The 13409-nt window shown below is 52.8% G+C and overlaps 1 protein-coding gene across 1 annotated transcript; it reads right to left on the bottom strand.

Moving 5' to 3' along the window:
• Positions 1–3039: 3039 nt before the first annotated feature.
• Positions 3040–7819, bottom strand: ZNF488 (zinc finger protein 488). Its single transcript, XM_032490534.1, has 2 exons — positions 7811–7819; positions 3040–4071 (listed from the first exon to the last, which is right to left on the bottom strand). The coding sequence occupies exons 1-2, from the start codon at positions 7817–7819 to the stop codon at positions 3040–3042; spliced, it is 1041 nt and encodes a 346-aa protein (XP_032346425.1).
• Between the last annotated feature and the right edge of the window lie 5590 nt (positions 7820–13409).

Raw genomic sequence — 13409 nt, 5'->3', positions numbered from 1 at the left:
ATCGAAATGAACTCCATCTTGAAAAGCTGAGTTGGGAGAAGATACTTTCTTGTGCTTCTTCATAACATTAATTTAATTAACTAATGTTTTTTCCAAAATGTCTCCCTTGCTTGTAAATGACATGGTCCCTATTAGTAAGAATTCCATTTGCAGTCATATTGGAGATTCCCAGAGGAGTGTGGGCGGGCCAGGGAAGACACATCGGTCTCGACACCTCAGGGGTCCTAGCCTGGACCGCACCACCTCTTGCCCTGCATCACTCTGTACATCAGTGGACCTCAGTGCTCACTGCCTTAAGTGAGAGGATGGACTAGGAATGCAGAGTCCCTCCCAATTCCAAGTGTCTGCTGTGTTTTGGGACGACACACTTATGCCTGTCAAACTGATTTCAAAGAGAATGATGGAGCGATCCAACCAGCCAGAGGAAGACAGCTTGTGCCCACAGTCTGACAGACGTCAAAACCTTTATGAGAAGCTGATTCAAGGTTTGTCAAGGGTGAGGCCGGAACCAAGCAATTCATTCATTCCTTCGACAAAGGTCTGATGAACGCCTGCTACTTGCCTGCATTGTTCTAGCTGCCGGGGACAAAGGAGTGAACAAAACAGCAGAAATACCTTAAGGAACGAATATTCTAGTGATGGGAGATACAGTAAATAAGGTAATTCAGAAAAATGATTGTATGCAAGACAGTGAATAGTGCTCAAGAGAAGAGCAATAGAAAACGCTGGAGGCAGGGGTAGGGTGCATGCTGAAATTTTAGAGGGGGAGTCAATGCCGGGCCCTAAGTCCTAGTCTTTCAAGCTTCCATGATGCCACATGACCAGGCCGGGCTGAGCAGATGCATAGCAGGCTGGGAAAGATGTGAGCACCCAGTAGGGCGGTCCTGGGGTCTTATTCTTGCCCTGCTTCTCCTGAACCCATGGTCTTAGGAAAGCCAGCTGACCTCTTGGGACTCAGGGTCTTCCGCAGTATAACGAGATTGAATAGCTACCTCCTGGGCATGGCATGCGGATTAAATGACATAACGAACATCAGTGCAAGTGTGTCATCTCAAGTTCAAACCCTGCGAGGTGCCCTTTCCTGCCCTACATGGGACAGCAGGGGAGGGAGACTCCCTGAAGCTTCAGCCTCCTTCTGGGCACAGCCTCTCTGTAAGCAAATTCTAGCCTCATGCAGCTCCCAAAGGGGCCCGGCCTGCTGCATTCCTCACCTCCCTTGGGGAGGGCAGGGCCTCCAAGCATCCCTGGAGAAATGCAGGTGCTTCACGAGTGCTTCCAGGGAGCATGGCTGCTTCCTTGTAGAAGCAGAGGAAACAGCTCAGGGGGTCCATCTCCTCCCCTCCAGCCCACATTTCCTGCTGCAGCCAGAGGCCCCCTAAGAGTGTCTCTCAGAGCCATTTCTAGGTCTAAATTCCTCCTAGAAATGTCATGCATCTCCGAGGGCCACCTCCCCACTCAGCCCTCCCCACACCGGCCTTGCTGTACCCGGGACCTCTACGGCTCAGGACCACCCTCTCCCCAGCACTGCGCTGTCTGAATCCCAGGCTGAGGCTCATCCTGTGCCCCAAGCTCCTCAGGAGGCCCCCAGGGTTACCCCACTCCCCGACCCACAGGGCTGACCTGGGCCTGTCCCCCGAGGTGCCCAGCGCTCTAGCACAGTCCTCTGTCCTGCATCTGTCACACTGCACCCTAGTCATCTCCCACCCTGACCAAGGACCAAGGGCCAAACTCACTGTGCCCCCCCACCACGGCCTTGGCAGAGTCTGGCACAGCACGGTGCCCAGGGAGGCCAGTACGTGAATGATGATACCACTGGCTGTGGAGAATGGACGGGAGTGTGGGTGGGAGGTGGGGGGTGGGAGGGAGAGGGATGGGGCGGGGTGGGCCAGGTGGGAGCTGTGGAGATGGAGAGAAGAGGCGGAGTCTGGGGTGTCTGGAGGGTGAGCTGCCCACTGGCCAAGACCCCCACCTCCTTCCATCCACCAGCCTGATCCCTCTGGATGGTTGGAAACTGCAGGTGAAATGAACAAATCCTGAAAGTGAGGTAGAAACTGGTCAAAAGGACCGCACTGACTCAAAAGAAATCCGAGCACGTGGCTTCCACACACACTGGCTTGTGTTACCACAGAGTTTATGACCCGAGGTTTGCATTACGAGAAATGAGGACAAATATGGATAAACAACATAGGTACGGAGAGAAACTGAACGTGCATTAGACAGTGAACGGTACCCAGAACACCCCCAGTCCTCACCGTGTTTTAAGCCTGAAGGTTTTGTGCAGGCTCACTTCCTGAGAGCTAAGAGTGGTGTGTGTGTGTGTGTGTGTGTGTGTGAGAGTGTGTGTTCCATCTTCCCACTTTCGTGTATTCAGAAGGGAAGAACCACGGACCAGGTGTTGGTTGAATTCCTCAGATCCTGTGGTAGGATTATCCACTCACTCATGACTTCCCCCTGGGCAGTGGGCACATCTCACCCCTCAACTTTGGGCTCAGCCATCAACTTGCGTTGGCCCAGGGGACATTAGCGAAAGTGACCCAAGCAGAGGCTTGAGAGGTGCTTGTGTATTGGGACTTGCCCTCCTGGGGTCTTGTCACAAGCCTGAGAGGAGCTTGACCTAGTAGCCCATCAGCCCCAGAGAAGGAAGCAAACTGGAGCCAAGCTCAGCTCGACGCACTGACCCACACTTGGGAAACAGGGGCTTTGCAGTGTCTGCCACTGAGATTTTCTCACTAATCTGGGCCATGATCATGAGTATCGCCTGCTCGGCGATGACACTGCTGGGCATGTGCTGGCCGTTGCCCCCACATCTTCCTGTCCAACCTTGACAACTTCCCTTGGACACGGGGGTCATCAACTCCATTTTACAGATAAGAAAACTGGGACTTAAGACAGTGAGAGCAATGTGTTCCTCCTCCAATGGCCCAAGAGAGATGGCCCTGTGGACAACAGTGACCAGCCTTTTGAAAGGCAGGCCCAGGAAGCCAGCTCTGCATCACTGCCAAGTGCTGGACACTGCACCTAGAGGTTCCAAACCACCTGTTAACTGTGGGAAGTCATGTGCCGGGAGAGGTGGTGGCGCTCCCGGAAATACTCGTGACAGATGGGGCATGTGAGGGCCTCTTCTCTCAGCTTCTTGGAATGGAGGTCGGGCCCCGGCTGCTCCTTTTTGTGATGGGACCGCATGTGGAAGACCAGGTCTGAGGTCAGGCGAAAGGAGAGGTTGCACTTGGCGCACCAGTTCTGGGTGGACAGGCCCAGGGAGGCGAACGTGGGCGGCAGGAGGGCCCAAGAGGCGGTGGTGGAGGAGGAGGAGAAGGAGGAGGGCGTGGGTATCTGGGCCGCCGCGTGCTTGAGCCACAGTGTGGGGGCATCCAGGAAAGTGCTACAGAGAGGAGCGTTTTGGGACACCCTTTGCAGATTCCAGAAATCACCCACCAGAAGCTTGGAACTCAAAAGTCGACCCCAGCAAGTGACATCCACTGTGTGGATGAGTCCCAGCAGCTCCCCCAGGGCGTCTGCAGGTCTGCCTGCCTGCAAGACGGAGGCTGGCCCGGGTCTCCCTGCTGGACACCTGGCTGGCTTGCTGAAGGCACTTCTCTGTTCCCCTCGGGCTCTGCTCGGCCACCCTGAGAAGACCGCGCTGCCAGCTGGGTCCCTGGGGATGTTCAGGGTCAGCTGCTGGGGGCCAGACTGGCCGGCAGGGCCACTATGCTCCCTCTCCTGGGCCTGCCCGCCCCTCAGCCTCTTCTTGAGTTGAGGCACCTCTGTGAAGGCGCTCTGCCCCTGTTCCCAGCAAGCCTTCTGGGGCATCAGCCTTGCCAGCCTGAGCTTGCCCGGGGCTGCTGACAGCGCCATCTCGGCATAGGCCTCATCCCGGCCACCACTGCCCGTAGCAGCCTCAGAGCCCAGGTGGTTCGTTTTCTCCAGTAGCACGGGCTTGCGGCCTCGGCCCTGCTCGGGTTCACTAAGCCTCCATCTGTTTTCAGCTGAGGGGCTCCGCAGAGCTCCCTTCCCGGCAGCCATGGGGACCACAGGGCCTGGGCCAGCTGAGCAAGGTGGATGCTCTGGAAGCTGTCACTCTCTGAGGCTTAAGTGTTCTGGAGGGTTTGGCCAGGGAGGGGCCGTGAGACTGGAGCACTCCCCTGGTGCCGAGGCCAGCACACTTGGACCACAGGGCTCTGCAGAGAGAGGAAGCAACAGGTGGTGAGACGTGAGCCCTCCTTTCAGGGACACATCGCAGCATGAAGCCTGCAGGGCCTTATAGAAAACCTCCTCTCACCCACGACCGTGGTGTCTTGGGCCAAGTGCTGATAGAAGCATGAACTTGGGGGTGGACAAGTGTCAGTGTGCGTCCAGGCTCTGCCAGTCCTTAGCTGTGTGGTGTTAGACAAGCCACCCTTCTAATTAATTTTCTTGTCTAAGTTGGCCAGAGTCTGTCTTTGTTGTTTGCATACAAAGAACCCTCACCTACTATGGATGCAGCAACTCAGCCTGACTCAGAGCACAATGCCACCTGCTTTCTCCTCCAGGATGCCTTCAGGGAAGAGGGACCATACCACACAGCACTGCCCCCCAGAGGCCAGGCTTCAGTACTGCCCCGCACCTGTCCGCATCCAGGCAGCAGAAGCCTGTAAGAGAGCGCATGAGGCTTCCACCAGCCAGTTCCGACGTGGTTGACAACTCTAACATGCTTGCACCTTGATTTACAGCAGCTTTTGGTCCTTGCTTCTCAGCATGCTAATTTTTCTCCCAAATCATCAGAAGTGCCAGGACACTTTAAGTACTCGGAGACAGGAGTTCCCGTAGCACAGGTGGCCAGAGAATAAAACCCGGACAAAAAACACTCAGACATGGCAGGTTGCATCCAGGGCTGTGCCTGGCCCCTGATCCCACACCTGGGTGGCAGCCACATCTCTACTTGGCCCTGCCCCTGGAACAAGTGTTGGTCTCCACCTCTCCACTTGCCTGAAGTGACCATCCGTGCTTCTCCTCTGCTCACCTGTCAACTGTAAAATGTCCTTTTGTGCCAACCTGCTGGGAATTAACGGGTGAACCAGCCTTTGCTTTGCCCTTGAGGTGCTCATAGCTGCAGGGGAGACACACAGAGGTCACATGTGACAGTGGCACCGAGGAGGAGAGGGAGCCATCAGCCCTGCTGGGAAGGCATTCATCCCTGCCCTTCCCTGATAAGCTTCACTAGGGAGTTGTTGAAACTGGGAAACCTATCCTCAAGCACCCCACTCAGCTGGTGAGCAGTATTTCTGGACCACACTCCAAGGAGTGTTCTGAGTTTTCATCATTAAGAAATATTTACCCCCAAGCCCAGGAGGACCATGAGGAGTAGGTGGGCTGAGCGCCTTCCTCACAGGGACATTGATGGGCTCAACAATGGAAGGCCAATGGACAGTCAATTGGAAGGCCAAGAGCCTTCCTCTTGGCCAGCCTCCTGCCCCAGCTGTAAAAGGAAGCCCATGTATCTGCTCTCCTTCTTCTATCTCAGTGACAGAAGTCTGTGACAGGTGTTTTGCATGTCACTGAAAGAGGAGGACCCAGATCCTTCAATAGTAAACACCCTGCCCCATGTCCCCTGCAAGGATGAGGCAGAGCTGGGATTGAAACCCAAGTGTGTGTCCCCAAAACCTGCTTTGGTTGCCCTGCCCATGTCACCCTCGCAGAGCCCCCAGTGGCCAGCACCAAGTCCAAACCACGCACCAGTGGGGGGATCTGAGTCTCTCCCAACATTCTTTCCAAACTGACCTCAAAGGGGCTGCCATTGACATCAGAGATGAGCGATGACCAGTGTTTCATGAAGAGGCAAAGGCAGCCACATTAGTCCACTGAGTGACCCTGAGCTACCATCCCACCTCACTCAGCCTCAATTTACCATCTATAAACTGGGGTTGGGCTGAATTAGCTCCTTTCCAGGTCTACCAGTGTATGACTGCCACTGGGATAAAGCCACCTCTCCCCCTTTCTCACTAGTCTGCTTGAAGCCCTGTTGCTGAGCTTCCATGAGCTCACAGAGATACACACACACACACACAGATACACTCACACACATACACCCACACCCACACACACTCACAACACATACAAACTCACACAAACTCCACCTTTCTCTCTCTCGCTCGCTCTCTTTCTCTCTGTTCCCCAGATGACAGTTTAGAACCACCTGATGAGTTTCCCAAACCCGGGCAGGAGGCTGCCCCGCCGACCTCATGGTCCAGCTGCCCCCGTGCGTCCCTCTGCACTCAGCCTGGCTGGGCAGCCTTCACAGCTCAGGCAAACTTGTCCAACCACAGCCATGTATGTCCATTCTCTAGAACTACCCCGACTGCTCTGAGCCATAGATGGGACAACACTCTTCTCAGCACTAAAATTTGGGACATGTGGTCTTCCTGCAGGATGGAATATTTCCTCCAAGTTTGCTTCATGATCTAAATATACAAGTCACCATTTATCGACTAGTCTTTACATGCCAGAGATGCTAAGAGCTTAACACACCTTATTTCATGGAATTTTCACAACAGCCATGTGAGGGAATATGCAGCTCTCAACCCAAGTGTGTTCATCTCCAACCTGCAAATGCCATGTTGGCAAACTCTAGTACTGCCCTACAGCTTTCTGAGACCACTGCAAATCTGGATTCTACTGACTGCTGAGTCCACCCAAAATCGCTTCCATCAATGCTACCATCCAAATCTTACTAATGATAATGAGAACGAGGAGGAGGAAGAAGACAGGGAGGAGACCATGGTACTGAGCTGATGGGGACTCTCGGCACACTGCCCGCCCTCCCTGAGGGTCACCACTCTCACAGGCACCACCACTGCTGAGTGAGGTCACTTAGGCAAGTGTGAAGTGTATCCTGCCAAACTTCACCTGGGGTCCCATCTAACCTTGGTCCTCTCAGTCTGCGACAATCGTCACAGCAACGTCTCTCAAATGGAAAATGATGTGTCTGATGTGGCTTGTTTCTGGGGAGTCCCTGCCAGCTCCTAACGCTCTTGTTGAAGGCTGTCAGGCTCTTTCCCAGGGTCAAAAATCAGACTTGGAGTCTCACCCAGCTCCAGGCTACATGCACCTGTGTCGTGACCCCCACTCCTCTCACTGGACCACTGCAGATGTGTGAGGTCATCTCTGGAGAGTGAGCTCTGGGTCAGGAGACCACGTGCACAGCCTCCACCACCCTGTCCTACATGGACCTATCAATGCCCTTTGCAACTGGAGGACGGTTCTCTGTCCAGATGATCGCGGGGCAAAGCAGAGCTGCTACCTCGTCTTTCTCCTTCCACAGACACCAGCGGTTCTAGAAGCAAGTGGATCTGTGCAGCCCTTGTTCTTTTGCTCCATTCCAGGGTTCAAGGACCTTCGCTGTCCTCCGCTCGCCTCAATACCCTCAGTTCCTTCTGGGCTCTCATGTCCTGATCGACTATTTACTCCTTGTCACTCTTGTGTGTGTCCTGAGAAGGGGCTCTTCTTGTCTTCCTTGAGTCTTTCAGACTGAGCTCAGCAAGACAACCCTCTGAGCCACACAGACATCCTTCATTACCACCCGTGGTCCTACTGAAAGAAATTGATTTCCATCCCTGACTCTCCAACTTTTTCCCAGCCCTTAGATCACAGGATCATGAAGTGATCATCATGGCAACCTTCTGAAACTGAGCTCCCCAGGTTGACAGGATGTCTGGCCATGTCCAGCTTTTCCTCCCAATGGAGATGCTTCTCCCTCAGGGTCCCAGTCATCCTGAACCACCAACTAGGGTTCTACTGACCAAAACAGGAAGTTTTCTGAGAGATGAAGCCTCACCCACGCCATGGTGTAAAAGCACATGTTTCTCTGTTTATTCCCTTTCCTGGGGCACTGGCTGCAGACTCTGATCATTCCTTCATGTGAGAAGCACTGGCCACACTCTGCCTTTCTGTTCATGCTCTAACCAGGCCATCCCAGGAAACATCCAGCCTTCCACCCACATAGAGGTTAAGAGTGTGGGTTCTAGGGTCTAAATACAGCTCTGCTCTTACCAGTCATGTAAGCCTGGGGGTGGTGCTGATTCTCTCCCTGCCTCTGCTTTCCCATCATAGGTCACCCAGGGGCCCACTTCATCAGGTGGTTGCAAAGATTAAATGGACTCACCTATCTAGAGTGCTACAGAGCACAGATCAATAAATATTGGGTTGCATCAGTTTATTATTGCACTAGTGCTGCATGGTCAGAGTCAGCCTCCAGGCTGCCCTCCTTCCACCCGTGGACTCCCAGGGGCCAGCACATGACAGTGTTTCATAAGTGGCCAAGTGGCTGGGCAGTTGCCTCCTTCGCCCTCCACTTACAGTGGGACAAACTCTTTGCAGACAACTGGATGACCTCGTGTTCCGGATAGGCCTGCAGATCCTCAGCACTCAGGTCAGCTGGCCAGCCTCCAGCTGTTTTGAGCTGCAGCTCAGAAACTAGGTCTTACCCAGAGACGCCATCTACACCAATGGCCAGTGCCTCCCTGCGCTGCCTTTCCTCTTCAATGAAAACAAATGAGAACAGAAAAAAAAAAATCTCTGGTGCCCCAATACTTTGGTTTCCCCAGACTGTGGAGACGCTTCTCAGACCTTTTTGGACAATTTCTAAAGACAAGCATCTTGTTCATGCGAACAGTGAGGTTTTCCTGAAGAGGGAAACACACAGGTTTTCTGGACATCCTCCTAGCCCTGGAGCCCTGAGAAAATTTAAAAGTGCAGAGCTGTCCAGGCCTTTCTGGAGGCTGGCTGGTGGCACCATGAAGCGGGGAAAGAGAAGGACTTCCTAGCCAGCCCTCAAAGGCTCCATGACCAGCTCTCCTACACCCCTCTGGCAGCGATACCTGCTATGTCCAAGCAAAACCAATGCAGGGCTCCCAGGATGCAGCCAGCTCCCAAGCCCACAGCGAGGTCAGCTGCAGCCCTAACACAGCTTGGCCACATGGACCAATTCCCGCGGCAGCCTTCAGGGGGCAAGTCCACGGTTGGAACAACAGACTGACTGCTCAGTCAGACTCCACAATAACATCAACGACTAGAAAGGAGGAGAGAGGCAGCCTATTGAAGAAGGAAAAGAAATTTAAAAGCACTGCAGCTTGAGACTTGGCCTTGACTCAAAAAAAAAAAAAATGTGATTTTCTGTTTTAAAGAAAAATTGTCACCTCCTAGATTTTTGAAAAAGATATCTGCTAAGCAAAGCAGACATGATGGTTCTAAATTATTTGAAAAGCATCCCTTCTCCCCTGCGCCACCAAGAGAGTCCTAATACATGGGAAGTCATTGGTTATATAACTTAAAAGACAATTTAACTCTTCAATTGGGAAAACAGTCTCTCAAATCAAAGTGCCATGCTTATACCTATGAATTTGTCCAATGTTCTTTGATATAAAGTTGAACTAAATTCTTTCAATAAACACTGCAGTCCTCTTCCATCATATTTAATTTTTGTTCAATTCTGTGTGATTTATCTATTGGCAGATTTTTTTTTTTGGATATCAACCTAAAGGTTAAATAAGCTGCATTATCGTTAAAATCGTAACAAACTCAAGGGACAGATTAAATTAATTACAAGAACAAAAACTTCAAGTGTTAGGCAGTAATTAGCAGCTTTAAAAACAAATAGGTTTTCTTTTTACAACATAGTATATACACATTCTGTGTGTATATGTATGTGTTTGAACATACAGCTATACATGTCATAAAATATCAAAAAACGACATCATGTCTATCTGACAAGTTACACTTTTAAGAAGCAAAAAACTGCTTTGATATACAATACCCTCTACATGCCTCAAAAATGAATCAGATTTGTTTTTCTGTATTTCTTCACTTAGTATGCCTTTGAGACAATCTTTGAAATTAACATGAAACATTTTCACTGTGGTCCTACATTAATTTCAAATGCTACAATAATTGCTATAAAAAGTCTGAATCACGTAACAGTAATTATGAAACCCAATTTCTACACACCAGCAGCATGGACAAGTATATACTTTACAAATTTACAGCTAATTTCTTGTATCAACGCTCACCCAAATGTCTCACATGCAAAGCAATGGCCTCCGTATTGTCTTCCCACAACTGAGCTCTGAATCCCACCCTCCCTCTCCCCACCAACCTGGCCTTGCAAGGCCTCCATGAACGATGGCGTGGGCCCCAGTGTCCCCCCTAAATGTTCCTGCAAGATTTAGCTTCCTGGTGCTGTCTGTGTCTATTACTAAAGGCAGAATGCCAAGAAAAGGATTCAATCAATGCCTTGTCTCTAAAGCCAAGTTTTTGGGGGTTTTTTTGTTTGTTTGTTTCAGCTCACCCTGAAAACTCAGAGCTTTATAACTTGATATCCTATGTATTTTTCCCACAACAAGTACTGAACAGGTTACATGCCCAGATCTTTGGTTACAATCTGTTGGAGAAAAGCTCTGGGGCGGATGCACGGTCACCACCCCGGTGCCCAGCACAAGCCTTGGCTGACAGTAGTGGAGCAGCACAGGGTGAGTGAGTGGGTGGATGGATGAATTAAAAGAATTGCAGCCCCAAAAGTCAACCTAGGAGAACAAGGACAACAAAATTCCCGAGTGGAGTTCTCGTTGAGGGGAAGGAAAGGGGGAGGAAGGCAGGAGGAGAGAGAGAGAAGGGGAAAGAGAAAGGGAAGGACAGGGAAATAGATAATAAAAAGATAAATAAGAAAAAGTGAGGCAGATGAGAGAAAAATACAGGAAGAGACAAGGAGACAAAAGACAGAGGCAGAGGCAGAGGACAGGGACCAGAGCAGCACGGGAAGGAAAAAAAAAAAAAGGAGAGATGGAGAAAGCTAGTGACAGAGGGCAGGGAAGACCCGGCAATCAAAGGCAGGACTGAGAATCTGCCCTGGGGAAAGGCCAGTAGAAATGAGATGACTCCCGACCCCCACGCCCACCCGCGGCCCCGACCCGGGGGGCAGGACAGCGCGTCTCACCTCGGCTCTCCCGCGGCGCTGGGCGCTGGGGACGCGCTGGCAGCCCCCGCTGCCTCCAGGTCCGGGGCGCCGACTCGCGGGTCGGAACTTCGCGCCCGAGCCCTGAGGGCCGGCCGGGCCCCGCCTTCCCGGGCTGTCCCCGCCTCCGGGGCGGGGCCTCGAGGACCGACCCGCCTCCGGGGCGGGGCCTCGAGGACCGACCCGCTCCTCCGAGACCCGCGGCCTTCCGGGAGGGGCCCGCGAGGGCGCCGAACTCGCGGAGAGGTGCGCCTGGGAGACTCGCTTCGGAGGCGCTGCTGGCCGGGGGTCTGGACTCCTCCCTGGAGGCTGCGCTCGCCGCTGCTCACCCGCCCTCCTGTGCCCCGCGACTTCTCTCCTCTTGGGTCTCTGAGACTCAGGGGACAGCCAGGATGTCAGTGCAGGTGGTCCGCGCCCCGCTGCGGCAGATCCTTCGTGCGCTGCCCAGAGACCCCCGTCAGCGCCCTGGGCTCCCCTTCCCCCTCAAGCCTGAGCGGCCTCCCAAGCTCCATCTTTGCAGCGCCCTGAGACTCTCCCAGACTTCACTGGAGCTGACCCTCGGCCTCTCTGCCTTTCCTGAGCCTCCTCAGTTCTGAAACGGTAGCTTTGTGCCAGATGAAGGTGAGTTCTGTGACTTCACAGAATGCAAAGGTGTCGGGGAACTTAACTACCTCTGGAGGGTGGGACAACCTGGGGCCTGAAGGGTGGGGACTGGCAGGAATGGCTACATTCACGTCAGGGCTTGGACTGCCTAGGACTGCCACCTGTAGGGAGGATGAGAGGAGATGGGATGGAGTCTCAGGTAACCAGAGCTGTTGCAAGCGCAGCCAGCTGTGTGGGTCACCTTGTTTGAGCCCAGGGGACAGGCGGAGCAGATTAAATTGGGGAAGAGAGACTCCTTGAGAGGGAGCCCTGAGTCCCTGCTCCTTCCTTTCTCCATTCAGTAAACGTCCTGAATGCCCCTGAGAAGGAGAAGGGACATAAGGTGACAAAGCTCTGTGCTTCTCCCCAAGGTTTTGGAGCATCTGTTACACAGATACAATTGTAAAGGAACAAAATTATGATGAGTCTGAGGTGGGGAGAGGTGGGAAAAGGTGGGGAATGTGGCATTCAGAACAGACATTAAAGCTCTGGGCAATAGTCCCCAGAGCAAAACTTTTCTTCTATGAAGAGAGCTTACTAATGAATATGGACATGAGAAATCAAATCCCTAATGTGCAGTCACACAGCCTTAGTGAAATTATGGAACTTCTAGGGTAACCTTGAAAATAATTTGTCCACATAGAATTCTGTAACTAACTGAACTGTTATTCAAGAGTGAGCACAAAACAGGTATTTTCAGAGGTATAAAGCCTAAGTTTAACGTCCTCACAACCTTGGTGCACAAACTCCTAAGGAACATATTTCCGAAGGAGGGAAACCGAACCCAGATGAAAGGAGAGAGTTTCAAGAGGCAGTGACTGGAAGTCTAAGGTCAAGGCGTCAGCAGGGTTGGTTTCTGATGAGGCCTCGCTTCCTGGGTTGCAGCCTGGCCACCTTCACTGTGTCCCCACCTCAGGGTGCTGGGGGATAGGGGTGGAACACTGATACCAGCAAGACAGCACATCTTACAGGCCTCCCAACCCTTTACAAAAGGAATGGGAAATTCCAAGGTTTGGGAAATGGGGCCCAAACAGAAGAGTTGGGGTGGGGAGCAGGGAAATTGGAATGTACCCCTTTCTCAGTGGCTCAGGGGTGTAATTTTGAGCTTCTTACACACACGTGCTTCCTCCCCAGCCCTGAACTGCGGGTGTCCTTCATCACCTACTCGCAATACAGCAACGTCCTCATGCCCCTCACCTCAGACAGGTAAGTTCTGCTTTGATCCCCACAAGGGATCAAAGGGCCTCAGGGAGAGGCAGGAGCTGAGAGGTTCCTGGAAACCCCATGGGGATTCACTGGGTACAGGCTGGGCTGGGTGGGCTCCCCTCAGTTCCCACCTGAACCCCCATCCCCAGCTCCCTGGCTCCCACTGACCCGTGGCTGCACTGGCACTGGCAGACCCCTGTGGGGCTAGACCATCTCTGCCCCCTCTAAGCCCTGCCCTCTGCCTGTCCTGATGCTGCCCTTCCCTTTTCTCAGCTCAATCTGGCTGAGGGGATTTCCTTGATCTGGTGGAGCAGATGTGTGGGTCCTTTATGAACACTGGCCAGCTGCTGTGTGTGCCACTCCCTGCTCTGTGCAGGGTGAAGAGGAGACAGAGTCAGAACCAGGGAGGGAGGGACAGGTGGTATTAAAGTGCTAGAGACTTCAGGGGAGAGGAGCTGGGTCCCTTGGTGGATCTGAGACAGGAGACTTCCTGAGTGTGGTTCGGAACACCAGGCTAGGCTAGGGTGCAGGAGGGAGGCATGATACACCAGCAGCAGAGGTGGGCCATTGATGGGCCCAG

This window comes from Camelus ferus, chromosome 11 (assembly GCF_009834535.1).
Source record: "Camelus ferus isolate YT-003-E chromosome 11, BCGSAC_Cfer_1.0, whole genome shotgun sequence".
Taxonomy (NCBI): domain Eukaryota; kingdom Metazoa; phylum Chordata; class Mammalia; order Artiodactyla; family Camelidae; genus Camelus; species Camelus ferus.
Note: the sequence above shows the minus strand (reverse complement) of the source record. Positions and strands in the feature narration are given on the sequence as shown.